The sequence below is a fragment of the Stegostoma tigrinum genome, chromosome 3 (assembly GCF_030684315.1).
Source record: "Stegostoma tigrinum isolate sSteTig4 chromosome 3, sSteTig4.hap1, whole genome shotgun sequence".
Taxonomy (NCBI): domain Eukaryota; kingdom Metazoa; phylum Chordata; class Chondrichthyes; order Orectolobiformes; family Stegostomatidae; genus Stegostoma; species Stegostoma tigrinum.
Window position 1 is genome coordinate 27,679,686 of NC_081356.1, and position 26,425 is coordinate 27,706,110.

The 26,425-nt window shown below is 41.8% G+C and overlaps 1 protein-coding gene across 2 annotated transcripts in view; it reads right to left on the reverse strand.

Moving 5' to 3' along the window:
* unc45b (unc-45 myosin chaperone B) overlaps positions 1-26,425 on the reverse strand; it is a 70,144-nt gene that overhangs the window by 30,212 nt on the left and 13,507 nt on the right. For both annotated transcript variants that reach the window (XM_059643948.1, XM_059643952.1), the window contains exons 6-10: positions 25,042-25,209; positions 18,443-18,611; positions 9,689-9,859; positions 8,938-9,109; positions 1,153-1,453 (exon numbers count right to left, since the gene is read on the reverse strand). In XM_059643948.1, the coding sequence (XP_059499931.1) occupies positions 1,153-1,453; positions 8,938-9,109; positions 9,689-9,859; positions 18,443-18,611; positions 25,042-25,209 (981 nt within the window). The remainder of the gene's footprint in view (positions 1-1,152; positions 1,454-8,937; positions 9,110-9,688; positions 9,860-18,442; positions 18,612-25,041; positions 25,210-26,425) is intronic.

A 26,425-nucleotide genomic window follows, 5' to 3' on the forward strand; every position in this document is an offset into this window, starting at 1 on the left:
AGGTTACATATAGAGATGTTTCCATTTAAGAGAAAGACCAGAAATGGGGTCTATGAATATAGGACAGTTACTAATAAAACAAATAGGAAATTCAGGAGAAACTTCTTTCCCCAGAAATTGACATGATTGTTGAAGTCACGTCTGCAGGGAGCCGAATTGTTTCAGAGATAGTAGGAACTGCAGCTGCTGGAGAATCTGAGATAACAAGGTATAGAGCTGGATGAACACAGCAGGCCAAGCAGCATCAGAGGAGCAGGAAGACTGACATCACGGGCCTAGACTCTTCTTCAGAAACCTTTCTGAAGAAGTGTCTAGGCCCGAAACATCAGCCTTCCTGCTCCTCAGATGCTGCTTGGCCTGCTGCGTTCATCCAGCTCTATACTTTGTTATCTCAGATTCTCCAGCATCTGCAGTTCCTACCATATCAGATAAATATGTTGATGGGTTAAGATGAAGAAGGGTGGGAGGACACCCATGTCAAATCAAGTACCTGCATAGAATAGGTGAGCAAGATGATCTGTTTCTGTGTTGCAAGTTCCAGTCAATTTGAAAATTAAAGTTTAGTAAAATAGAGTGTTTCAAAACACATATAATGTCATACAGAGCTTCAAACATGATTTTGAAACAATTTCTCTCTCTGAACCACACAATGCAACCATCATCTCCATGACTCCTTGCATGATTTGAAGATATTGCAGTAATGTTGGCAGATATTTAAGGGACCAATTTGCAAAAAAAAAATCAAAATACAGATTAATTACATCTTCAATTTTCATGACTTTGTGTGAACATTTCCCACCTTGGTGGTACCAGAAAGAATCATAGAATGTGAACAGCACATTGTTATATATTTCATTTTAAAAGGCATGATCAGAATATAAAGTAATCACCTTCTACAGACTTAATGTCAAGGGACAAACCAGTTGGCCATTTCTACTTGCAATGTGGCTCAGGGCCAACTTGAGAAGTATTTTACAACCATTTTTCCATGTAATATCTGAAATGTACAAAAAGTAAAAGAAAGGCAATAAAACAAAGGAGGGTCTCTACCTTACATTTCACCAACTTGAGGCTGACATAGGCTGAAAATCACTGCAACTGAGTAACAAGAAAATGACACAATATCCAGCAGTATTGTTCAATGAGACTTACCACCAATGCTCTAATTTTGATTTTATCATTAGTTGATTTCTTATACATGTCCTTCAGTAAGGCAATTCCATTAGAAATGATGAAATTCGCTCTGCTGGCTTTGCTTGCTGCATGGTTGATGGCCTCTATTGCCACCATCTGGTCAATTTCTCTCTCTGAACCACACAATGCAACCATCATCTCCATGACTCCTTGCATGACCAGAATGCTGTTTCCAACGTCAAAGGGTCCCTGAAGGAGTGCAGACACACACTGGATTGCGTGCAAATTTTTTTCCATGTTCTGAGGGTCAAACTTGCTCCTGCAATGTCATCAACAGATATTAAAAAATTAACATTTCTTATCTTCTGATCATTCCTTCCAGCCCTACGTTGAAATCAGTAAAAAAAACTCTTGCTGTTCCTGTCCTAACTTGTATCAATTTCTGTTAACCCATCACCCCCTGTACCTCTGGCTGTTTTTGCTTTTCTTTCCAGAAGAAAACTCAATCTTAAAATTCTCATGGCCTTACTATTCACTTTCTCTGTAGCCTCATCTAACCCTACAACCCTCCAAGATACCTTCGGTCACCAACTCTTGAGCAACCTCAACTCCCTTCATTTCAACATTGGTGGTCATGCCTTCAGTGGCCTTGCCCCCACCCTCCATAAACTGCCTCACTTCTCAACCTCTCATCCATTCTTGAAGGCCTTCCTTGACCAAACGTTTGGTCATCAGCTTCAATGATTTTATGCGACTCATTGTTAAATTCTCTCTGATGCTTGGCACATTTTACCACGTTAAGGAGATGTTATATTAATGCAAGTTATTGTTTCAATGTGTGTCTTAATATCTAACGTGGATCTTTCATAGCTGTCAGCTTCTGTCACGCAAAGTAATTTTAAAAGGGTTAATTCCTGTGTTCAGTATTTGTTCTTTGAAGGAGTTGTGCCCAGCTCTTCCTTCTCTACAAGTAGCCCATCAATAACATATGACTCAGCAAGGTAGATACAACAAGATATGGTTGAAATAGATTAGGCCCACATATATTTCCATAAATTATGATGTTCTGAACACTGTTAAAGCAGAATTTTATCTTTTAATTAAAATCTTACTTAAACTTTGCTCAGTAAAATGTTAATTGCAGATTTTTCAGAGGTATGATCAAATCACTGATTTTATTATCAGTAAACAAGCTGTTTCTCAATCAACCAGTACCTACCACGCAGTCATTTGCCAATAAGGAATTTCTGATGTAAAATTGATGTAATTTGGACATGGCAATTATACTTCCTGAAATAAATCACATGGAAAAAAAGTCGATCTGAATATGATAAAGTTTCACGGTAGAGGTAGTTAAATAGGTCACTGTTTGTTCAATTTGGCTGTTGCTCCTAATTGTTTAAGCTCAAAGTATGCTGTTGGCTGAAAGAACAATTCTGCATTTTTCTCCACTGAAATATGAGCAATACAACTTAACATTGCTGCTAGTGCGATGACACCTACATTTTGGGAAAAAGCCTGTATTTTCTTTTTATGATGGTTAAATCCAACGTGAAATAGGATGCTGAAAGTGGTATGTCGCACACATCTCAGTTCCGAGAATACATTTGTGATCAGGTTGCTATGGACCTGAAAGTCAACTAAAGCAAAGATATTTTCAGGCCCACTGATGTGTTGAATTATAGTTTTTAGCATCTTTCACAGAAACTCAGGGCTAAATCTCAGTGAAATCTGGTAGGGAAAATTGTTTCTGTTACAGGAAAGGAAGAGGAGTCTAATCTCTTTGGAGCAGATAGAACAAACTCTCCACAGAGGGCAATTTTACTGAAATGAACTCAACTGTTTAGTGCATTTATTCAAAGGTTCAAACAAAGGAATCTCTGGAAACTGAAGCTGCTGAAACTGAGCACCTGACCAGACAGAGAAATGGTTCTTTCTCCGCCTTGGTCGTGATAATTATCTTTAGAAAGCTTCGATGAATTGTATAAATTATTAAAGACTTTTGGAAGATTTGACCTGTGAGAAACTGTGGGTCTCATTACATTTACAACACTATTGTGGCATGAGCTTAAAGTGAAATTGTTTGAAATCATTGCTTGTTAATTTTATGCCAACTTTGGTTTGCTGTTACTATTTTGTTTGTGATTTCCTTTCATTGGTGAGAGGGGTGGGAGGATTAATTTCTTTCAAAAGGTTATCAGTTTCTACAGTCATCAGCGAAAAACAGCTTCCACAGCCATGAAAATTCCAATCTTTGAATCTGTCAGATTGTAAAATTCTGCCTCTCATTATCTTTTCTTCAATTAGTATATATTTCCCTCTATATCCCACATTAGACAAACAATAAAAAATAATCTGTGCAATTTGGTGCAGCGTTTCTTCCGTTACAACAGTGATAACAGTGCAAACATATTCCATTGAACGTAACTTGCCTCGGAATATCCTGATCTTCTGAAAGGCTCTGTATAAATAAACGCCTATTGTTCATTCTCTCCACAAAAGAGAAATATTTAGGAGAGTGAAGTTATTTCAGATCAGCACTCTGAAATAGATTCACCACGATAGCCTGACCCTGATTGTTCCATAGATGTTTGCAGAATAATCACTTAAGGGGGGTTTCAGTGAGTGGAGGCTGTCCCTTGTTTCACTGCGCACTCAACAGGGCCCTACCTCAACCCGAGATCTGCAGGAGGTTTTTGTTGATGGACTTGCAAAGTGCCTTCAAGAGGCATCTTATCAGGAATGGATATGTTGAGGTCTCAAGGATCTTAACTGCCGAAGGACAGGTCAGGTGCCAAACTGACAGCAGTGATGGGAAGGTAATGGGCACCATACTCCTTTCCTTTCACTCATTTTAAACCCTGTGCAGCCTGTCACAAGAGGAAACATCTTCTCAATATCATCCCTGCTAAATCCCTTCACAATTTTGAATACTTCTGTCCGGCCAAAAAGAAAAGGAAGACTTGCATTTATATAGCATTTGTTCACAACCTAAAGGCATCCCAAAGCCCTTCACTGGAAATGAGTACTTTTTGAAATGCAATTGCTGTTGAAATGCAGGGAATACAGTTAACTACCATATACATAACAAGATTCTACAAACGCAATGAAAAAACTTCCAGAAAAATCTGATCGATAGAGGGATAAATATTGTCCAGCAAGAGAGAACACCATTGCTGTTCTTCAATGTGGTGCCATGGTCTCTCTGATATCCATCTGAGAGTGCAATCAGGCTTCGCCTTAATATCTTACATGAAAGTTGATACCTCTTGAGAATAAGGAATGTCAACCTAGATTATATGTTATAAAATAACAAGGTGTAGAGCTGGGTGAACACAGCAGGTCAAGCAGCAACAGAGGACTAAGAAAGTTGACGTTTCGGGTCTGGGCCCTTCTTCCGGCTGTGTTCATCCAGCTCCACACCTTGTTATCTCAGGTTCTCCAGCATTGGCAGTTCCGACTATCTCTGACCAGATGAAATGTTCACATTTCTGAAGTGGGTCAAGAAATCAGAAAGGCAACAAGGGCCAGAGCCACAGCCCTCATTATCCAGTCTGCAGTAAGAGCATATAAATCAGGAAGACCCAGGACTAATCTCTGGTGTCTGTCAATCTTCAGGTATTATTAATTGTTGCTGCTTCTTGCCATGGTCCTGCTGGCCCCAGGAAGATGTAAGCCAGCCAAGATCCTGAGATTTAAAGAATGTTCTCAGAGAGTAAGATCCAATGAGGGCCCCCTCATGTAGCCTGCTGATGCTCACGACCTTGCAAAATCTTCCTTGGGTAAGTAGTTAGTAGGTTCCTGTTTACATTCCTTCACAGTATAAGAGTCATTAGCAATTAGCTGCCCAATCCTAATTGTCCTCAGTGTTCTTGAACACAACTGAACAGTTTTCCAGGTCATTAGAGGGGGTAGTTAAGAGTCAAACTATATTGGCTATAAATCTGGAGTCACCTGTGCTGGGTAAGGCTGGAGATCTTGTCCACATTAGTGAACCAAATGGTTTTATTGATGATTTGGTGCCTTCAGGATCACTATCCTTGAGTCTAACCTACTAACATAGAACATAGAACATTACAGCACAGTATAGCCCCTTCGGCCCACTATGTTGTGCTGAACTTTTACCCTAACCTAAGTTCTATCTAACCTCCACCACTACCTTATACTATCATCCATACGCCTATCTCATAGCCGCTTAAATGCCCCTAAAGAGGCCGACTCCACTACCCTTTCCAGCAATGCTTTCTACACCCCAAACACTGAGTAAAGAACATACCTCTGACGTCTACCCCGATATCTACCTCCTTTCACTTTAAAACTATGTCTCCTCGTAAAAACTACCTCCACCCTAGGAAAAAGTCTCTGGCTGTCTACTCTATCCTCACTCACTCAACCACATCTTCCCTGCTGTTAGGGAGAAACATATCGAGCACCTGCAGTATGCATTCCTTAAACAATCCCCACATTTCTGTGGTGATCTTCCATGGCAGCATCTGTTCCCAATTGATGTTACCTAGTTCTTGCCTAACTGAATTGTAATTACTCTTCCCCCAATTATAAACTTTACCCTGCCATATGTACCTCTCCTTATCCATGACTATCATGAAAGATACAGAGTTATGATCGCTATTGCCAAAATGCTCTCCTAACAACAGGTCCAGCACTTGGCCTGGTTCGTTGCCAAGCACCAAATCCAAAGTGGCCTCTCCTCGTGTTGGTCTATCCATATGGTGTCAGGAATCCTTCCTGAATGCACTGGACAAAATCTGCTCCATATAAACCACTACACTAAAACATTTCCAATCAATATTTGGAAAGTTGAAGTCACCCGTGATTACAACCCTGTGACTTCTGCACCTTTCCAGTATCTGCTTCCCCACACACTCCTCTATTTCTCTGCAGCTATTAGGGGGTCTGTAAAAAAAACCCAACAAAGTGACTGCTCCTTTCTCATTCCTGACCTCAGCCTAAACTGACTTTTAGTCATATCATTATTGAACTGCCTTTCAGTAGCTGCTATACTCTCTCTGACTAGCAATGCCACTCCCCCACCTTTTTTGCCACCCTCCCTATTTCTTTTAAAGCATCTAAATCCTGGAACATCCAACAACCATTTCTCTCCTTGAATTACCCAAGTTTGTGTAATGGCTACAACATCATAGTTCCAAGTACCGACCCATGCTCTACGTTCATCCGCCTTATTTCTGATAATTCTAGCATTGAAGTATACACACCTCAAACTATCTTGGCGTCCGCAATTATGCTCTATCGACCGCATTTCTTTATAAACCACCTCAGTCCCTGTTGTGTCTGTTGGAAGGCCGAATACCTCATCCTCTGAATTATAAATCCAGTTCCCCACCCCCTGCCAATTTAGTTTAAACCATCCCATATAGCTCAAGTAAACCTCTCTCTCAGGATATTTGTACCCTTCTGGATCAGGTGCAACCTGTCCTTACTGTACAGGTCCCACCTCCCCTGGAATGTGCTCCAATTATCCACATAATGGAAGCTCTCCCTCCTACACCAGCCCTGTAGCCACGTGTTTAGCTGCGCACTCTCCCTATTTTTTACCTCGTTATCACGTGGCAGTGATCCAGAGATAACTACACTGTTTGTCCTGGACTTCAGCTTCCAACCTAACTTCCTGAGCTTGTTTTTCACATTCTGAGCCCTTTTTCTACCTATGTCGTTGGTACCGATATGTACCATGACTGCTGGTTGCTCACCCTCCCCCGTAAGGATCTCGAAGACACAGTCCGAGTCATCATGCACCCTGATACCCAGGAGGCAACGTACCATCCGTTTATCTCGTTTGCATCCACAGAACCACTGTCTGTGTGTCTTACTATTGAATCTCTCACTACAATTACTCTCCTTTTCTCCCCCCTTCCCTTCTGTGCCACAGGGCCAGGCTCAGTGCCAAACACCTGTCTGCTATGGCCTTCCCCTGATAGGTCTCCCCCATCCCCCCAACAGTATCCAAAACAGTATACTTATTATTGAGGGGAACAGCCACAGGGGATTCCTGTTCTGTCTGCCTATTCCCTTTCCCCTACCTGACAGTCACACAGCTACCTTTTTCCTGTACCTTGGGTGTGACCACCTCCTTTTAACTCCTCTCTATCACCCCCTCAGCCTCCCGAATGATCTGGATTTCATCCAGCTCCAGCTCCAGTTCCCTAACGTAGTTTGCGAGCAGCTGGAGTTGGGCGCACGCCTCGCAGATGAAGTCAGAGGGGATACCAGCAGTGACCCTTATCTCGCACATCCTGCAAGACGAGCATGCAACCTCCCTAGCTTCCATTCCCTCTACTCTGGATTTCCAGAAGAATAAGAAAAATTAAAAAATAAGGCCTTACTTTACCGACCCTCCACACAGTTTTTTTTGGTTAGAGGATGGGTGGGAGACACTATACATGTAGTGCTTTGGGTTTAGCCAATGCCTGAATTTATCTGTTTCTTCCTGGCTCGCGTTCCCTCGACATACCCACCACTGAAAACAAGAGGGCCGCTTGTTGCACAAGGTAAGTTTATATACAGGGAGAAACAAAACCGCCTTACCTTCCGATCGGCACTCTGGCTCACGCTGCTGCCGCTGAAAACGGAAGTTATTAATTCCACAAATATTCAATTAACTGAATATAAGTCCACACCAGCTGCGGTCTGGTTTGAATTCATGCTTCCATATCAATAATCCAGGCCTCTCGGTTACTAGTCCCAATGATGGAGGGCTTGCTTCTCACTGTGCCATTGTCAATCCATCACCCAGGTAATTTCCAGGTCCTGAAACCACACCACAACTGGGGCGCTCACATGTTGTTGCCATCAAATGGAAACATAACGTGGGGTTCAATTTGTGGAGCTAGTTGTCACCAGGTGGCAGGAGCTGTCTGTGGAGAAGGAGTGGCAAAAGCAGGCAGCAGCCATGATGGGGCCTGCCACTAAGTAGGGAGCAGGCAACACCTGAGAAGACCAGCAGCGTCAACAAAGTAGCCAAATGGCTAACTGATGATTTACAAATCAAAAATTGTCTTCTTGAACCCCCCTCCCCAATCTGTTAATAAGCTCAACAAGGACGCCCTTCCTCTACCCTCACTTTAAAAATTGCAGCACATTCCAGAAATGCTGGGATATTGATATTGCCTGTTATCTTGGAGGGCAGGGTGGGGGTAGGCACTACATTTGACATTGCCTCTGCTTCTACTCCAGCTCCCTCAGGCAATTCATGTTCCTGTCCATAACCACCATGTTTTTGGGTACCACACCCTACCTAAGACTGACCTAGCCACTCAAATGGTGATGATGCAATGTAGAGTCAGAGAGATGTACAGCAAGGAAACAGACCCTTCTGTCCAAGTCATCCATGGGATCAGATATCCTGAATTAATCTGGTCCCATTTGCCAGCATTCAGCCCATATCCCTCGAAACCCTTCCTATTCATGTACCCATCCAGATGCCTCTTAAATGTTGTAATTGTACCTGCCTCTACCACTTTGTTTGGCAGCTCATTCCATACAGCCCCAGCCTATTGAACCTCTCCCTACAGCTAAAGTCCTCCAACAGTGGCAACATCCTTATTGTTAATACTTTTTCTGAATCCTTTCAGGTTTTACTACATCTTTCCTACACCAGGGAGACTAGAATTGAATGCAGTGTTCTAAAAGTGGCCTAACCAATGTTCAGTACCACCACAACATGACCTTCCAACTCCTATACTCAATGCACTGGCCAATAAAGGCGAATTATCTTAAATAAACATGTCAAACTGAATAGCTAATCTGATTCCTCACACAACCTACGTTATATACTCTTCACAGATTTTTCGAAAAGTCGCTCTCTCCTCATCACAGCGAAGATCATCATAGAGCTTGTTGAGTAAGATAGAAGCAGTGAGGCAGGTATTCTCAGTCAGGGGGAGACAGTCAGGCAGTTCGGGGAATTGCCCTCCAACTTTCAAGATCTTCTTCAAGCCTGAAATGGAAAATTACATTCATGAATTGGATATGGATAGATTTTGGAAGCTCTGGATTCACAAAACTGCCTTTATGATGTGCCAATAAATCCAGTTGAAATGATAATTTAAGTGATATAAGGACACATCATTTTGACAACCCATCACACATGCTAAAGTCCGCAGATGCCAAAAACGTGAAATAAGGAACAGAAAATGTTAAAAGTACTCAGCAGGTCTGTTAGCACAATGGGCAAGACATAGAGTTAATGTGACAGTGAGACCTGACCTGGGGCAGTAGAAGCAGGGCACATAATCTCAAAATGCAGATGTGATATCAAGGAGCACACGTTCACTCTAAGGGAGGTAGAAATGTGGAGCCCTCCCCCCTACAAAGGTTAATTCAAAGAATAGCCGGATGTCTGTTTTAGATTAACATAGCTCCTGTGGAAGCTATTGTGCTAAACCCTTAGTATTGGCCCAAGGAGAAAAATGCTCTTCCACAGTACCTTGGGATACTGAAACTCCGCAAGGTAAAGTTGTCCAAGTTATTTGGGCAGGGAAAATCAGAAATTCAAAAGAATGAAGAGTACACATACCAAAATCGATTGCATCCAAGCTTTTGGTGTTGTCTCTAATTCCCAGGTCCTTTCGAGGCACATTTCTGATCAGCAGATTAAGTGCTTGATCCCGTCCATGTCCTGAGACATTTTTGTGAGTCAGCATTTCCAGAAGGTGTCTAATGATTATCTTGATATCCTTAGAGGTGTCTGTGAGGAAGAAAACAAAAACAGATTTGCAATACCTTTGGTATCATCAACAACCTCGCATCATCACATGTAGAGTCAAAAATGTACACCTTTAGAGATGAAATAAAAAAGACTTAGTAAAATTGTACCAGGGACAAAGAACTTGAAATAGGTATTTGAGAAATTGACACTGTTCATCTTGGAGCTGAAAAGGTGAGGGGACGGTTTAATGAAGATGTTCAAAACCATGAAGAATATTAATGAGAAAATGTTCTCAGTGGCCGAAGGGTCAGAAATCAGTGCAACTAATGTAACATTATTGTTTAGAAACAATGGAATGGAGATGAGAATTTTTACGAAATTGCTGAGTTGTTATGTCTTTGAATACATGGTTTGAAAGGCGGGTGGAAACAGACTCAAGGGCTGAATCTTACTTGCATTGAGGCTTTGGGAGCGCTTCTTGCCATGAGACCTGATGGATTTTCTCACCATACCTTACCAAACTCTCTTCATTAACTATTTACCCTGTCCCTGTAGGGGCTGTCACATTCAATTCCAGCACCCACTACACCTCCCACCACATACCACCACTGTCCCACCGCACCGCCCCCCCCCCCCCCAACGCCCCCACCACGCCATAAGACACACCATTCCTGGCATGCCTTTGTGCCCACACAGTCTTTGAAAACCTGATGTGTACCTGATCAAGCTCTGACAATGCGGAGCTGTCTTGTATGGCTCCTGATGTTTCCCTGGAGTTGGCAGACAAGGGGAAACCAGTGCCCTACATCGTGGGCAGGTTCTGGAAGTCTGGTTGGACAGGGTGGTGCAGACCAGGAATTTCCACTCCCCTAGGACCAGCTGTGGTGGCTTTGATACCAGACCATGCCAGCCTGGTTAGAGGTTGCCACCCAGGTCAGTGCAGTCTCAACTGTCGAGGAATGCCTACAGCAAGAAGGCCAATGACATTCTACACTCTGCCAGCATAAGGATCCCTATCTTCTTCCTATTCTTACGTTGCCAGGACTCCCAGGGAGGCCCAACCTCCTTGGCTTGACTGCTAACAATCGGAATGAGATTCCTTCCTTTGTGTTAGCACCAAACACCAAAGCAAGTTAGCTGTGATATATGCCAATATTTTCAGTTGAGGGGGCAAAGTGCAAAGAGGCAAGGCAAGGCATTACAAGGCAGAGATGTTGTGAGCATCCTGGTAGGTTCAGATGATTGTGTACTAGGGCGGTGAGTGGGTCCCTGAGTGCACAACGTCCTTGCTGCAGCATCGAAATGCAGGAGCATCCTCTAAGGGTTTCGGAGATGTGCCATGAGAGTCTTATAGACTGACACACATCAGGTCCCAGTGGCTGTGAACTTGGTTTCTCATGGCCGGCGTCTATTGAGCATGTCCTGAAATATTGGTGTCCAACATAAAGGTTTATTTAGACCAAGCTAAATAAAGCTCAATCCACCAGCTGCTTGCACTGGTTTCCATGTCGAGTTTTTTCAACATCTGGTTTATTGGGCGAGTTTAGTAAGATCAGAAACCGAATACTAATGAAGTTAGTTGGGCTGTCAACAAGGCAGTCAATCACCCTGAACCAACAACACATTGCTGCCAGCAAGACTCTCACCACTACTCTTGACTCTGAGATGGGGCTAAATGGACTTCTTCACCAACTGCACTACGCATCCTGCTATTCCCCGCATGGCTCAGAACACTAAAAGATTCTGTTGAATATATATAATAACCTTCAAGAGCAAAATTGGATAAAAAAGAGAGAAACATCCTGATTTATGAGGACAGACCAAAAAAATAGAAGCAATTAGGTAGATCTTCCAAAGAGCTAGCATGAACACATGGACTGAATGGCCTCCTTCTTGTTGTATTGTCTCATGATTCTATGGTATTTCACTCCCTCACTCAAGAGTTCAGAAAACCCAAATTTTAAAGGAAGTAACTGAATATTATTTAGCATGTTAGAAAGATACAGGAAGACAAGAGTGCGGCAGAGATTTTTTTACTCATTCATGATGTTATGGCTAAGTTAGGAGGGGTGAACTATTTTCATTCCCTGTTCCCCTACCATCACTCACAACAATATAGTGTCACAAAAATACAGCCTTTTATCTTGTAGCTACAGCTACAATGACACTTACCCATCCAGCTGATGATGAACTTTGTTGCACCTTCAACAAAGTATCACTTGTGCCACCTGCTGAGTGCGCCTTCCCAGAGGCTGAGGGTGGCAGACAGGATGGAGGTGGAATGTCCTGGCACCATGGTTGCTGCTGACACTGCTTTGTGAGGAAGGGGGACCTGTAGTAAGGTCAAGGTAACTCGACCCCCTGTCAGTTTGGCATTGGTACTGAACACAAATGGTTAGATGATAGAGTGCAGATCTGTGCTGTATCCAGCAGACACTAAACACTGGATCTGTCAGGACCAACCTGTCCAAGGTAGGTACATGCCAGAAGCAGCCTGGTGCAAACAGTGTTGCTGGTGTCCTCCAACCCTTGAGTCAGTTTGCCAAGTGCCTCCAACAAACTTGACTATTGCTCCAATGTCTGTGCATTTTGGTGAAGTCATGAATGGCCAACATCATGGTGCTCTCTCCTGCCTGGTGCTGAGCAGGTATCTTATCTCTGGCAGTGCCAGCAACCCAGAGCATTTCTCCATGATGCCTGTGGAGATGTGGCAGTGATGTGCTCACCAGCATGTGATCCTAACTCTAATCCAGTCAACGTATCCACTGAGGAATCAATCTCTGAGCTACTAGAGGCAGCCCTGGTGATGTAACTTCTAAGAGATGTGTGACTGTTCCTCGGAGGTGAAAGAGGTGATTTGGGGGCTGCTTTCATGATGAGGGAGACTGTGCAGATTCCATTGGTGCATGCAGAAGACAAGAGAAAGTGTGTCAATAAAAAGGGGTAGACATTCTTAGCATATTCCCATTGATGGTGAAGAGAGAACGCCACAGCAAGGACTGTGATTCACATGTGGTTGCTGAAACATGGGGCTTTCGGCATTGCCATATATCAGCTGCAGTCTTCAGTGGCAAGAACATGGCCCCATTGCCACTCATCCTCGGGTTCAAATCCCGCCAATGTAGTTGAATTCAAATAAGAAGTCTCGAATTAAGAATTCGTTGATGACCATGAAATCATTGCCGATTATCAGAAAAACCTTTCTGGCTCAGTAATGTCCTTCAGGGAAGAAATCTGCCATCTTTACCTGATCTGATCTACATATGACTCAAGACTCACAGCAATGTGGTTGACTCTCGACTGCCCTCTGAAATGGCCCAGCAAGCCACTCAGTTGTGTCAACTGTGACAGTCTCAACTAAGAAATGGAACTGAATGGACCATTTAGCATCAACACAGGGACCAGAAACGACAGCATCAGAAACTGTCGCATCTCTCCTACAAATTCCTCCTTATTAATATATGGGGGCTAGTGCCAAAATTGGAAGAACTGTGTCAAAGTCTAGTCAAGCAACAGCCTGACATAGTCATACTCACAGAATCGTACCCTCACTGACAATGTACCCCAGATACCACCGTCACCCAATGTCCTGTTCCCCCCAACAGGACAGACCCAGCTGAGGTGGAGGCTCAGTGGGATACAGTCAGGGGGGAGTTGCCCTGGGAGTCCTTAACATTGACTCCGGACCTCATGAAGTCTCATAGCTTCAGGTTAAACAGGGACAAGGAAGCTTCTTGCTGGTGACCACATACTGCGTCCCATGGCTGAGGTACTCCTCCATATTGAACAATACTTGGTGAAAGCCCCAAAGGTGGAAACGGTGCTAAATGTACTCTGGGTGGGGAATTTCAATGCCTACCACCAAGAGTGGCTCAGCAGCAGCTGAGGTTGGATCCTAAAGCCTTAGCTGCTAGACTGGGTCTGCAGCAGGTGGTGAAGGAACCAACAAGACAGGAAAAACATACTTGACCTCATCCTTACCAATCTGCCACCTGCAGTTGCATCTGCCCATGACAGCATCAATAAGAGTGACCACTGTACAGTCCTTGTGAAAATGAAGTCCTGCCTTCTCATTCAGAATACCCTCCACCTGTGGCACTATCACCATGCTAATTGGGAAAGGCTTAAAAAAGATCTAGCAACTCAAGACTGGGTATCCACATGGCATTGTAGGCCATCAACAGCAGCAAAATTATACTTCTGCAACCTCATGGCCCAGCATATCCCCCACTCAACCAATACCATCAAGCCAGGGAATCAACCCTGGTTCAATGGAGAGTGCAGGAGGGTATGCCGGGAGCAGCACCAGAAATACTAAAAATGAAGTGTCAACCTGGTGAAGCCACCAAACAGGACTACTCACATGCCAAACAGCATAAACAGCAAGTAATAGATCGGTCAACAGAACGGATCAGATCTGAGCTCTGCAGTCCTGCCACATCTAGTCATGAATAGTGGTGAACAATTAAACAGCTCGCACGAGGAGGACGCTTCACAAATATCCCCATCCTCAATTATGGAGGAGCCCAACACATCATTGCAAAAGATAAGCCTGAAGGATTCACAGCAATCTTCAGCCAGAAGTGCGAAGTGGCTGATCTCATCTCAGCCTCCTGAAGTGATCTCCAGCATCACAGATACCAGTCTCCGGTGAGAAAGTTCAAACAAAGTTTGCCAGATAAGTCAAGGGTATCATTAGACCAAAATATGTGACTTTGTAGAGTTACAAAGAAATGTAGCAAGCCTGAGATCTGAGAGCTTAAGGAACAAGCAAAGGACTACCAAACTCTTCATTAAAAGGGAAAATGAAGAATGAGACTAAACTAGTCAAGAATATGAAAACAAATTGTAGGAACTTTTAGAAGTATATAGAAAGGAGAATAGTTAAAATAAATGTTGGTTGTTTAGAAGCAGAGAAAGGGGATGTTATCATGGGGAAAGGAGAAATAGTAGAATCATTGTACAAATATTTTACATTTATCTTCATTGTAGGAGACAACAATTATATAATAGAACATAAGAGTAACCAAGAGTGAGGGATTTAATGCAATTAAAATCATGATAGATATAGTAAGGGAGTAATTTAAGGCACTAAAAACTAATAATTCTCCGCATCTGATAGCATAAGTCCTGGGTTTCTGAAAAAGTAGCTGCAGAAACATCTTGAAAAATGTCCATATTACAGAAGAGGAGGTGCTAGACAGCTTAAAATGCATATAGGCGATAAATCCCTGGGGCCTTATCTGTTTACCCTAGAACTCGGTGGGGAGCAAGGGAAGTGGCTGCTGGGCCTCTTACTTGTATCATCGTTAGCCACAAGTGAGCTACTGGAAGACTGGAAATTGTCTTACGTGGTGCCACTATTGAAGAAATAGGGTAAGGAAAAGCCAGGCAACTATAGACCGGTGAGTCTGACATTGCTGGTGAGCACATTTTGGAAAGAATCCTGACAGATAGCATTTACATGTATTTGGAAAGGCAAAGGGATCGTCAACATAACTTTGTGTGTGGGAGGTTGTGTCTCACTAACTTAATTGAGTTTTTTGAAGGAGTAACAAAGAGGATTGATAAACTTCAGTAAGACGATCAACCAGGTTCCTCATGGTAGACTGATTAGTGATGTTAAATCACATGGAATTCAGGGAGACCTAGCCATTTGGGTACAGAACTGGCTCAAACATGGAAGACAGATTGTGGTCATGGAGGGCTGTTTTTCAGACTGGAGGCCTGTGACCAATGGTGCGCCTCAAGGATCAGTGCTGGGTCCACTGTTTTTTGTCATTTATATAAATGGTTTGGATGTGAACATAGGAGGAATGGTCACTAAGTTTGCAGACGACACTGAAATTGGAGGTGTAGAGGAGAGCCAAGAAGGTTACCTCAGAGTACTGAGGGATCTTGCTTGGCTGGGCCGATGGGCCAAGGAGTGGCAGATGGAGTTTAATTTAGATAACTGTGAGGTGCTGCAGTTTGGAAAGGAATGTCAGGGCAGGGGAGCTGATGAACAGAGACCTTGGAATGCAGGTTCATAGCTCCTTGAAAGTGGAGTCCTGGGTAGATAGGATAGTGAAGGCGGTATTTGGTACGGTTGCCTTTGTTGGTCAGTGCATTAAGTATAGGAGTTGGGAGGTCGTGTTGCGGCTGTACAGGACATTGGTTAGACTACTTTTGGAATACTGCACGCATTTCTGGTCTCCCTACTAAAGGAAAAAAGATGTTGTTAAACTTGGAAGGGCTCAGAGAAGATTTACAAGGATCCTGCCAGGGTTGGAGGGTTTAAGCCGTAAGGAGAGGTTAAATAGGCTGGGGCTATTTTCCCTTGAGAGTCAGAGGCTGAGGGGTCACCTTGCAGAGGTTTATAAAATCAGGAGAGGCATGGATATGGTAAACAGACAAAGCCTTTTTCCCAGGGTGAGGGTGTCCAAAACTAGAGGGCATAGGTTTAAATGGAGAAGGGAAAGATTTAAAAGGGACTTAAGAGGCAACTTTTTCATGCAGAGGGTGGTGCATGTATGGAATGAGCTGCCAGAAGAAGTGGTGGAGGTGGGTACAATTACAACATTTAAAAGGCATTTGGAAGGGTGCATGAATAGGAGAAAAGAAGGAAATGGACCAAATGCTGTCAAATAGGATTAGAGTTATTTAGGATATTTGGCCAGCATGGACAAGTTAGACCAAAGGATCTGTTTCCATGCTGTACTTCTCTATGACTCTAAATAGTGGATGTGGTTACAATTTTCCAAAATTTCATGCATTCTGCAATGTTCTTAGCAGACTGGAAGTCAGGAAATGTTATACAGTATTCAAGAAAGAAGGAAATGTGAAAATAGGGGACTACAGGCCAGTTAACATGACAGTCATTGAGAAACTGTCAGATACCAACATTAAAAAAAACTCTTCACAAAATACCTTGAAATCATAGTATGACCAGGTAAAGTCAATATTTTATGGGAAGGAAATTGTGTTTTAAAATTTTTAGAATATTTGATGATAGAATTATATGGGAGATAAAGTGTAACTAGTCCATATTGTACGCATGGATTTCCAAAAAGCATTAAAGGTTTAAGATACTATACTTAAGTTAAGAGTAATGTATGAGACAAGGGTTAATGGAGTTGGAGTGATATTGTAGCAAAGCTAGGGAATAGCTTAATGACCAGGAAGCAAAGCGTAGGGACATACAGGGCAGATTCAATTTGGCAGGCTGTAATTGTTAGATTCAGTCAGCTATTTTGAAATTATATTAATTACTTTGACAAACACCTACAGTAATGTACTCATGTTCACCAAAGGCATAATTTTCTATGGGAAAAAAAGCTGAAGGGGGACACAAAGTTGTTAAAAAGAAATATAAACAGGTTAAGTGAGTGGGAACAAGATGATCAATATAGTACAATGTGGGGAAGGTCAGTAATTTTGGTAAGAAGAATCAGGAAGCAGAATATTGTTTAAAAGGCAGGAAAGAATTGGATGTATTCATAAGAAAATTTTCTTGCATGTATAGTAAGCATTTAGGAAGGCAAAAAGAACAAGGAAGTCTTGCAACAATTGTACAGGGCTATGATGTCATGAAATGCTGTGCTCCATTTTGTTACAGTATACATATTTAAGGAAGGATTAACTTGCTGAGGAGGCATGACATTGATTCCTGGAATGTGTGGGTTGTCCTTGGATGGGAGGCTGTGTAAGTTAGGTTAATATTTTTACAGAACCATGGAATCACCTACAGTGTGGAAACAGGCCCTTCGGCCGAAAAAGTCCATGCCGACCCTCAGAGCTTCCCGCCCTGACCCATACCCCTCTAACCCACTTAATCTACACATTCCTGAAGGCTAGGGCTAATTTAGCCTAGCCAATCCACCCAGCCTGCACATCTTTGGACTGTGGGAGGAAACCAAAACATCTGGAAGAAACCCTCACAGACATGGGGAGAATGTGCAAACACCGCACAGACATTCAGCCAAGGATCGCCTGATTTTCTGGAAGTGACAAGAGTGAAAACTGCTCAGATTGAAATAAACTAAGATTCTGAAGGGGTTTGACAAGGTAGGCATCAAGAGGTTACCTAGAACTGGTTGTGGCATCCAGAACATGGGGTTATGTCTCAGACCATTTAGGAGCAGGAACAGAAGTCCCGTCTTCATGCATAAGATTGTGAATCTTTGTAATTCTCTACCCTATGGGGATCACTAATCTTGCAGCATTTAGTGAATTCAAGGCTGCAGTAGACAATTTTTTGGTTTCTAAGAGGATCAAAGGAAATGAGGAATGGATAGCTAAACGGATCTCAAGCAAGTGATTAGCTTTAATTGTAACGAATGGAGGAACAGATCCATGGGGGCTGTACGGCCTTTCCCCACACCTATTTCATATATTCTTGTGAAATTCTCTATGGACACCCTCACCGACCCTGAAACCCCATTCTGAGAACTGCTGGATATCAGATATACAACCAGAAAATAAATGACAGTGTAGATCATAGCCGCATAATGCATGTAATAATAAAATTGTAACAGAGTTATGTGTGATATGATAGCCTTTAAGCCGATTATCTAACATACTATGATGTGTGAAATCTTTGGTTGTGTCTATAAGCAGATCTGTGACCATGATTTTACATACCCAGCACCAGAGCTTCATCCTTCCCACGATGTTCTTTACTATCTACTCCTTCAAAGTTATCTAGGATTGTTTGGAAGAGACTTGAGATCGCCAATGCAATCTCTTCATTGTCCAGGGCCATAAGACTGCAAAGCTTGTCCAAGCCCACAAAATGCAACACGGCAATTGCCTGCAAATATAAAATTACGATCGCGTTAGTATCCAACTTTCTCAATAACACCACAGACCATATACAGACCCTGATTGAACTTAGGAACAAGACAAGGTTTTCAGGTCCCTCCAACCGTTCTGCTGATCAATGACTTCTGGCTAAAAACATAAGATCTTAAGACACAGGAGCAGAGTTGGCCATTCAGCCCATCAAATCTGCTCTGCTATTCAACGAGATCGTGGCTGACCTGTAACCCTCAATCCAACTTTCCCGTCATCTGCCCATCACTCTTGATTCACTTACTGATGTTTGAATCACATACTGATTAAAAATCTGTCTATCTCAACTTTAACAAGCTTACTGTCTCAGCGTCAACTGCCATCATCGGCAAAGAATTCCACAGATTCACTATATTTTGAAAGAAGTTCTTCCTCAGTTCTGTCTTATATGAGCAATCTCTTCCTCTGAAATAATACTCTCTGGTCCTCAACTCCGCTACAAAGGGAAACAACCTCTCCATATTTACCCAATCAAGCCCCCTAATAATCTTGCATGTTTCTGTAAGGTCGCCGCTCATTCATCTAAACTTCAAGGAGTGCTCCTAATGACTCAACATCACCTCATTATATAATGCCACCATAATCAGAATAAACTTAGTGACCTTCTCTGGACTGCCTCCAATACAATATACCTCTCCATACGAAAGGGGACTAAAGCTTCTTACTATCTAAGAATGAGTTATAACCTCATGGTACTCCAGGTGTGATCTGGTGCATCGCAAAGTTTTAGCAAGACCTCCCTAGTTTTATGCTCCATTCCCTTTGGAATAAAGGCCAACAATCCATTTGCCTCCCCTATTACCTGATGAACTTGCATGCTAATTTTTTATGACTCAGCGATAAGGACTTCCAAATTCCTCTGTGCTGCAGCTCTTTGCTTTTTTCTCTGTTTACATAATATTCAGCTCCTCTATACTTCCTGCCAAAGTGCATAATTGCATGTTTTCCCACATTATACACCATCTAAGCCATCTGCCAAGTTTTTGCCCACTTGCTTATCCTCTGTGGACTGTTTGTCTGTGTCAATCTCATTAATTATCTTCCCACCTACTTTTGTGTCATTCAAAATCTGGCTATGGTATAAGATCTTTCCTCATCCAAGTCATTAGTACATATTGCAATCTGATCACCATGGTATTCCATTACTTACAAGCTGCCATCCTGAAAATAACCTCCTTATTGGAACTCCCTGTCTTCTATTAGTTTGCTAATTTTCTATCCACGCGAATAAACTACCCATGATACCATAAGCTTTTATAAAGTAGCCGAATATGTAATACTTTCTCAAACATCTTCTGAAAATCTAAATATATTATGTCTGCTGCATTCCCTTCGACTATTCTGTTTATCTCCTCTCAGAATTCTAATAATTTGTTCGACATGATTACCCCTTTGCAAAGTCATGCAGGCTCTGTCTGGTTGTATTATATAATTCTAACTGCTGCTAGTACATCTTTTATAGTAGAATATAACATTTAGCCAGTAACAGATATTAAAAAACCAGGAATATTGTTACATTTTTGATTCCTTACATTTTTGAGTAAAAGTGTTACATTGGCAGTTTTTCACTCCTTCAGCACTTTTTCTTTGGGAGTTTACACCTAGTGCATCCATTAGCTCTGTAGTCACTTCCCTTAATATCCTTCGAAGCATTCCATCAACCGAGGGCACTTATTGGTCTTTAGCCACATTAATCTTTTCTAGTACTTTTTTTCTGTGTAATGATAATTGTTGTATGTATTTCCACTCCTCCTTTTGCCCCTTGATTATTTAGTAATTTTATAACACTACTAACATCTTCTACTGTGAAGCAGAGTATTTATTCAACTCCTTTTCCATTTGCTGGTTCACCATCGTTATTTTTCCAGGCTTGTTCTCTAAGGGGTCTATGTTCACTTTAGCCTCTGTCTTCCTTTTTCTATAGATAAAGAAGTTTTTACTGTCTATCCTAAAGTTACTATGCTAGCAAGATTATGCTCATAGCTTATTTTCTCTTTTTTTAAAAACTTTCACAATCCTTTGGTTTGTTACTTATCTTTGCACATCAGGCTTTTTTTAAAAATTTCAATTTGATGCTTTCCTTCAATTCACTGGTTAACAGTGGTTGACTTATTTACTTCCTAGAATTTTTCTTCCTCTCTGGACTATCTTTGCTGTAAACCATGAACTAGTTTCTTTTGAATGTCTTCCATTATTCCTCAACTATTTTTGCTGCTAAACTCCTTTCCCAGTTCACTACAGCCAGCTCTGGTCTCATTGCTTTTGTAATTACCTTTATTTAAATTTACCATAGCTGTTTCCAAGCCAAGTTTCTTCCTCTCAAAAGGAATGCTAAGTTCTTCCATGATATGTTCATTGTTCTCTAGGAGAATTTTTACTTACAGACCATATTATTAACCTTACCTCATTTCACATAACCAGGTTCAATATAGCCTGATCCCTGCTTGGATCCACAATTTATTAAGCTGTCCTGAATACACTCTATGAACTGTTCTTCATGACTATCCCTGCCAATTTGACTTCAACAATCTACATGAAGATTAAGTCAGACATGATTAATGCACTGGCTTTTTCACTTGTCCACTTTATCTCCTGTTTTATTCTTTGACCATGTGTCAGGAGGCTTCATCAATATTGTCTTCCCCTTATTATTTCTCACCTGTATCCATATTAATTCTTATATCTTCTGATCCAATATCATTTCTTGCTATCATATTTATCCCATCCCATACAAACAAAACTAAACCACTACTCTTTCCTTCCTGCCTGTCTTTTAAAAAGTCACATACTCCTGAATATTTAGTTCCCAGCTTTGATCCCCTTTTATCCATGTCTCTGTAATGGCTATACCATCATATCCATTGACTTCTCTTTGAGATGTTAGTTTATTTATTTTGTTCTGAAATAGTATATGCATTCAACAACAGAGCATTACTTTTGCCTTATTACTATTTCCCTCGTTTGGCCTTGTGTTTTTTCATGTTTATACAGTCTGTCCCTTCCTGTCCCACTCTGAATGTTGTAATGCAAATAACTGCCCTATAATGCTGCAATGTCCTTTTGCTTTGTAAGTCTACATTTCCCCTCTCCCAAACCCTCCTCCCCTTAACTAGTTTAAATCTCTCTGCTCGCTGGCTGATCTTCTCCACTATTCCAATTTCATTCCTTGCCTTTCATTGCTCACACCATTGAGTATAGGAATTGGGACATCATGCTAAGGTTGTACAGGACGTCAGTGAGGCCACTTTTGGAATACTGTGTATAGTTCTGGTCATCCTGATGTAGGAAGGACATTATTAAATTGGAGTGACTTTAGGAAATATTTAGAAGGATGTTGCTGGGACTGGAGGATTTGAGTTATAGGGCAAGGCAAGATGGCCGAGGTGGTCGAGAGGTGACTCAATAAAGATTTATAAAATCATGAGAGGCATAGATAAGGAGAATAGCAAAGGTCTTATCCCTAGGTTGGGGGAATTGAAAACTAGACAGCATATTTTTAAAGTGAGAGGAGAAAGATCTAAAAGGGACTCGAGGGCAACTTTTTTTACACAGAGAATTGTTTGCATGTGGAATGAAGTGCTGGGGGAAGGAATAGATATAGGCTACAACATTAAAAGAAATATGAATAGGAAATGTTTAGAGGGATATGGACCAAACGTAGGCAAGGGGAACTGGTTTGGATAGAGAAACTTCTTAGAATCTTAAGAGTCCCTACAGTGTGGAAACGGGCCATTTGTCCCCACCAACGCTCTGAACAGCATCCTATCATGACCCATCCCCTACGTTTCCCATGGTTAACACACCTAACCTACACATCCCTGAACACTATGGGTAATTTAGCATGGTCAATCCACCCAACTTGCACAATCTTGGACTGAGGGAGAAAACCAGAGCACCAGCAGAAAACCATGCTGAGAATGCACAAATTCCACACAGACAGTTGCCCAAGGGTGGAACTGAACCAGGTGCCTGGTGTTATGAGGCAGCAGTTCTAACCACTGAGCCACTGTGTTGCCCCATATCAGCGTGGATGAGTTGGAAGAAGGGACTTTTTCCATGCTGTTTGATGCTTAATATTCTTGCCGAGTGGAAAAAAAACACTTATAATCTCATCTTGAAAACTGTTAATTGAGCTAGAATCTACAGCTTTTAGTAAGAGAGCTCCACACTTAACTCACACTTTGAGTGAATGAGTGTTTCCTAGTCTCTTGCTCTAATGTTCTAGACCTGAATTTAATGTTATGCTTCCACATACTATCTATCCCAGGGGTTGCCAAAGCGGGGGTCGGGACCCCAAATGGGATCACAATTTTAAAACTTGGAGTCATAAGATCTAAGGCACTAATGGCTACTGAGGATTTCAGAACAAGTTACAGCAGTCTCGTTTCTGCTCTAACAGGCTCTCGCTCTCAGTCTTCACTCAGGGCTTGCAACAATTTTCAAGCCACCAAATGATACTGGAACACTGTGGGAAAAATATTTGGGAAAAAGTGGTCGAACTAATTAATTCTTTCCAAAATACTGAATCCCTCAAACAAATCACCCACTAGCCGTCTATTTGCCAGATAATACCACCCTAGTTTAAGCAATTTCTCCTCATAATGTAACCCTGGTAACATGCTTTTGGTACTGCAATGCGTTCCTTTCGAAATTTATCTCTCCTCTCCAAGTTGCAATGCCCAGAACGATATACAGTCCACCAGATGTGTTCTGCTCAGAACTTCTCTTAGCTGTACAAAACCTTTCACCTTTATTTCTAATTGTCTGAATATGGTTTAATATTCCATTAATCTTTATGATTAGTTTTTAGTCCCTGACCACAGCATTTCCACAATTTATGTATATGAACCTCTAATTCTCTTTGATCCTCCACACCTCCCAGCTTTTCACCAAATAAATAACACTCAGATCTTATACAAAAGTAAATGACCTCACACCGACTTGGATTGAAATTCACCTGCCTCACCTTTGCCAATTCACTCAATCAATCAATGTCAGTTTGTAATTTTATGCTCCAGTCTACTCTTTGTACTTTCAATCTTTACTATTAGCAGCAAAAATTAATATTTGGCTCTCCATTGTATTATCAAGTCATTTATAAATATTGTGATAGTTAAGCACCAGCACTGCCATGTTTTTAAGTTTGATAACATTCTAAATATTCTAAGATTTTGGTGTAGATCTGTAGCTTGGGTGGTGGGCGTTGAGGTTGGCTGATTCATCAAGTTGGTTTGTTGTTCCACAGACATTTCATTACCGTGCTTGGTAACATCATCAGTGCAGCCTCTGATGAAGAATCAGTGTGTTTTCCCACCTGGTTTCTAAACTCTGGGGTCTGTTACGATGGATTGCCTCACTTCCGGGTTTCCTCCGTAGTGGAATGTATATGGGGTCGAGTTCAAAGCGTTTATTAATAGCCTGCTTCGTGGAGTGCCATGCTTCCAGGAATTCTTGTACTTGTCTCTGCCTTAGCCTGTCCCAGGATCTAGGTGTTGTCCCAGTCGAGGTTGTGGCTCTCCTTGTCCATACGTATTGAGATGAGTGAGTGTCGGTCATGAACACCAACTGGCTACAAAAAGACACGATACCACTAAAGGATGTTATCAAGCACAGTATCAAAACGTCTGCAGATCAACAAACCAGCTCAGCGAGCCAACCGACCTCAATTCTATATATTCCTACTCTGGTTTTCTGCCCGCTAATCAATTTTCTAAACAGATCAATAATCAAATTCCAAGCACTTTAATGGTCAGTTTTGTGAATCATAATGAATTTGAAGCTTGGAGTGATGATGGTTGTCTTCTGAAAAGTGATGATTAAGCAGAGATATAATAAAAACATTCAAAACTATGAAGTGTTTTAACAGAGCTGATAGAGTGCAGCTGTTTCCAGGGGCAGGAAGGTTGGTAAGTAAAGCATACAAATTGTAGATAAAGAAGCAGGGGTAGTATGAGGAAACATGTTTTACTTGGAATGTGCTACCTGAAAAGGCAGTGGAGCAGATTCATTGGTAATGTTCAAAAAAGTGGATAAATGCTTGAAGCAAAAGTTTTAAAGAGCTATAGGTAACGACAGGAGTCTTGAAGATGTTTGAAAGGCAACATGCACAGATGTCTCCACTTGTGAGGCTGTCACAAAAAAATTCCAACGGTGAAATTCAAGACAAGCATCCTTACCCAGAGTGGTGAAAATAAGGAACTGGCTACCACAGGGAATAGGTTATATGGACAATGTAAATGTAGTTAAGGGAAGGCTGGATAAACATGAGGGAAAAAAGAACTGGGGAGCACGCCAATATGGAGCATTAACACCAGCAAGGAGCAGATGGGTTGAGTGGTCTGTTTGTATACTGTACATTCAATCTAATCCAATGTAAACTGATATCTCACCCGTGACTTGTGGCGACTGCACATTCCTGAAAGTGTCCTTATTGCAGCAAGCATTAGCTCTGTTTTTTTGGTACCAATAAGCTGCATCAACAGATTAAGGCCATTGTTTCTGAAAATCCGTTCAGCTCCTGCATCTTCTCTCGCCAGTACTATCAAGTTATTGGCAGCCTGGAAAAATCAATAAGATTGAAGGGAGATAGTTTTGCAAAACTTTTCAAACTAGTTATCTCAACACACTGATGCTTTAAGGTTGACAACAGGCATAACATGGTTTGATGATTGTTTAAAAATTCCCTTTGCTGAACAATCAAAAAATAGTAAACACCATTGTGCCTTAGAGTCCCGTGCTTCATTTTAAGCTGGAAAGTACTGGAAGGATTAAAAGTAGAAAAGACAAAGCGAGAGAAACAAAGAAAAAAAAAGGAAAACAATAAAGATGCCTTGCATTTATACAGCACAATTTATGACGATGACACTTTACAAATAATGAAGTACACTTGAAATGTAGACACTGTTGAGCTGGCAATGTGACTGGGAGGAGTGTGCAGTAGGTTAGCATCACAGAGAAGCAGACTGGGAGGAATTTGCAGCGCCTAAGCATCACAGTGATGCAGACTGGGAGCAAGAACCTGTGAAAGAAGGGCAGCAACATCAGGACATTAAAAAAACATCAGCAGAGAGTCCCTTCAACCTATTGTATCTCTCAGAACTTAAATGTGATAGCACAGGTAGGTGATTGGTGAGAGCTGCTTCTGTCTTTTTTGATTTGACAAATGGTTTAAATCGGCAGATATGGGCTGATGCTGCACAATGCTAATCGGTGCAATAGATAGTGATGTGGACTCAGTCGGGGTGCAATTGAGGAATCAAGGTATAAATCACCTATAGGCTTCCATAGAGTTGGCTCGCTGTAGGACAAGGTATAAATTGGCAGTAACAGAGGTGGGAACAAAGGGGACTAACAATTGCCATAGGTGAGTTTAATCTGCATATTGACTGGGCAAATCAGATTGGCAATGTTAGCATGGAAGATGAATTTAAGTGCATCATATTTTGTTTCTCAGACAGTATCTTGCCTACCTACTCAGGAGGAGGCTATTTTGTAATTAAGTGCTCTGTTAACTTTTTCCTTATACTTAAGCAAGGATAAATTGGCATTAGTTAAAGGTAAATTTGCCACAATCCAGGTGTAACACAGGACTGCTCTGTCATTAGAGAAGACTGGGGATGAGTCTAATCTGTGGGTCACCATGCACACACAAGGGGTGACATTGAGAAAGTAGGACTTTTACAGCAACCTCAGCAAGTATGGAAACTGAACCTACACTAATGGCATCTATCTGCATCACAAACCAGACATCCAGCCCACTGAGCCAACTGATCC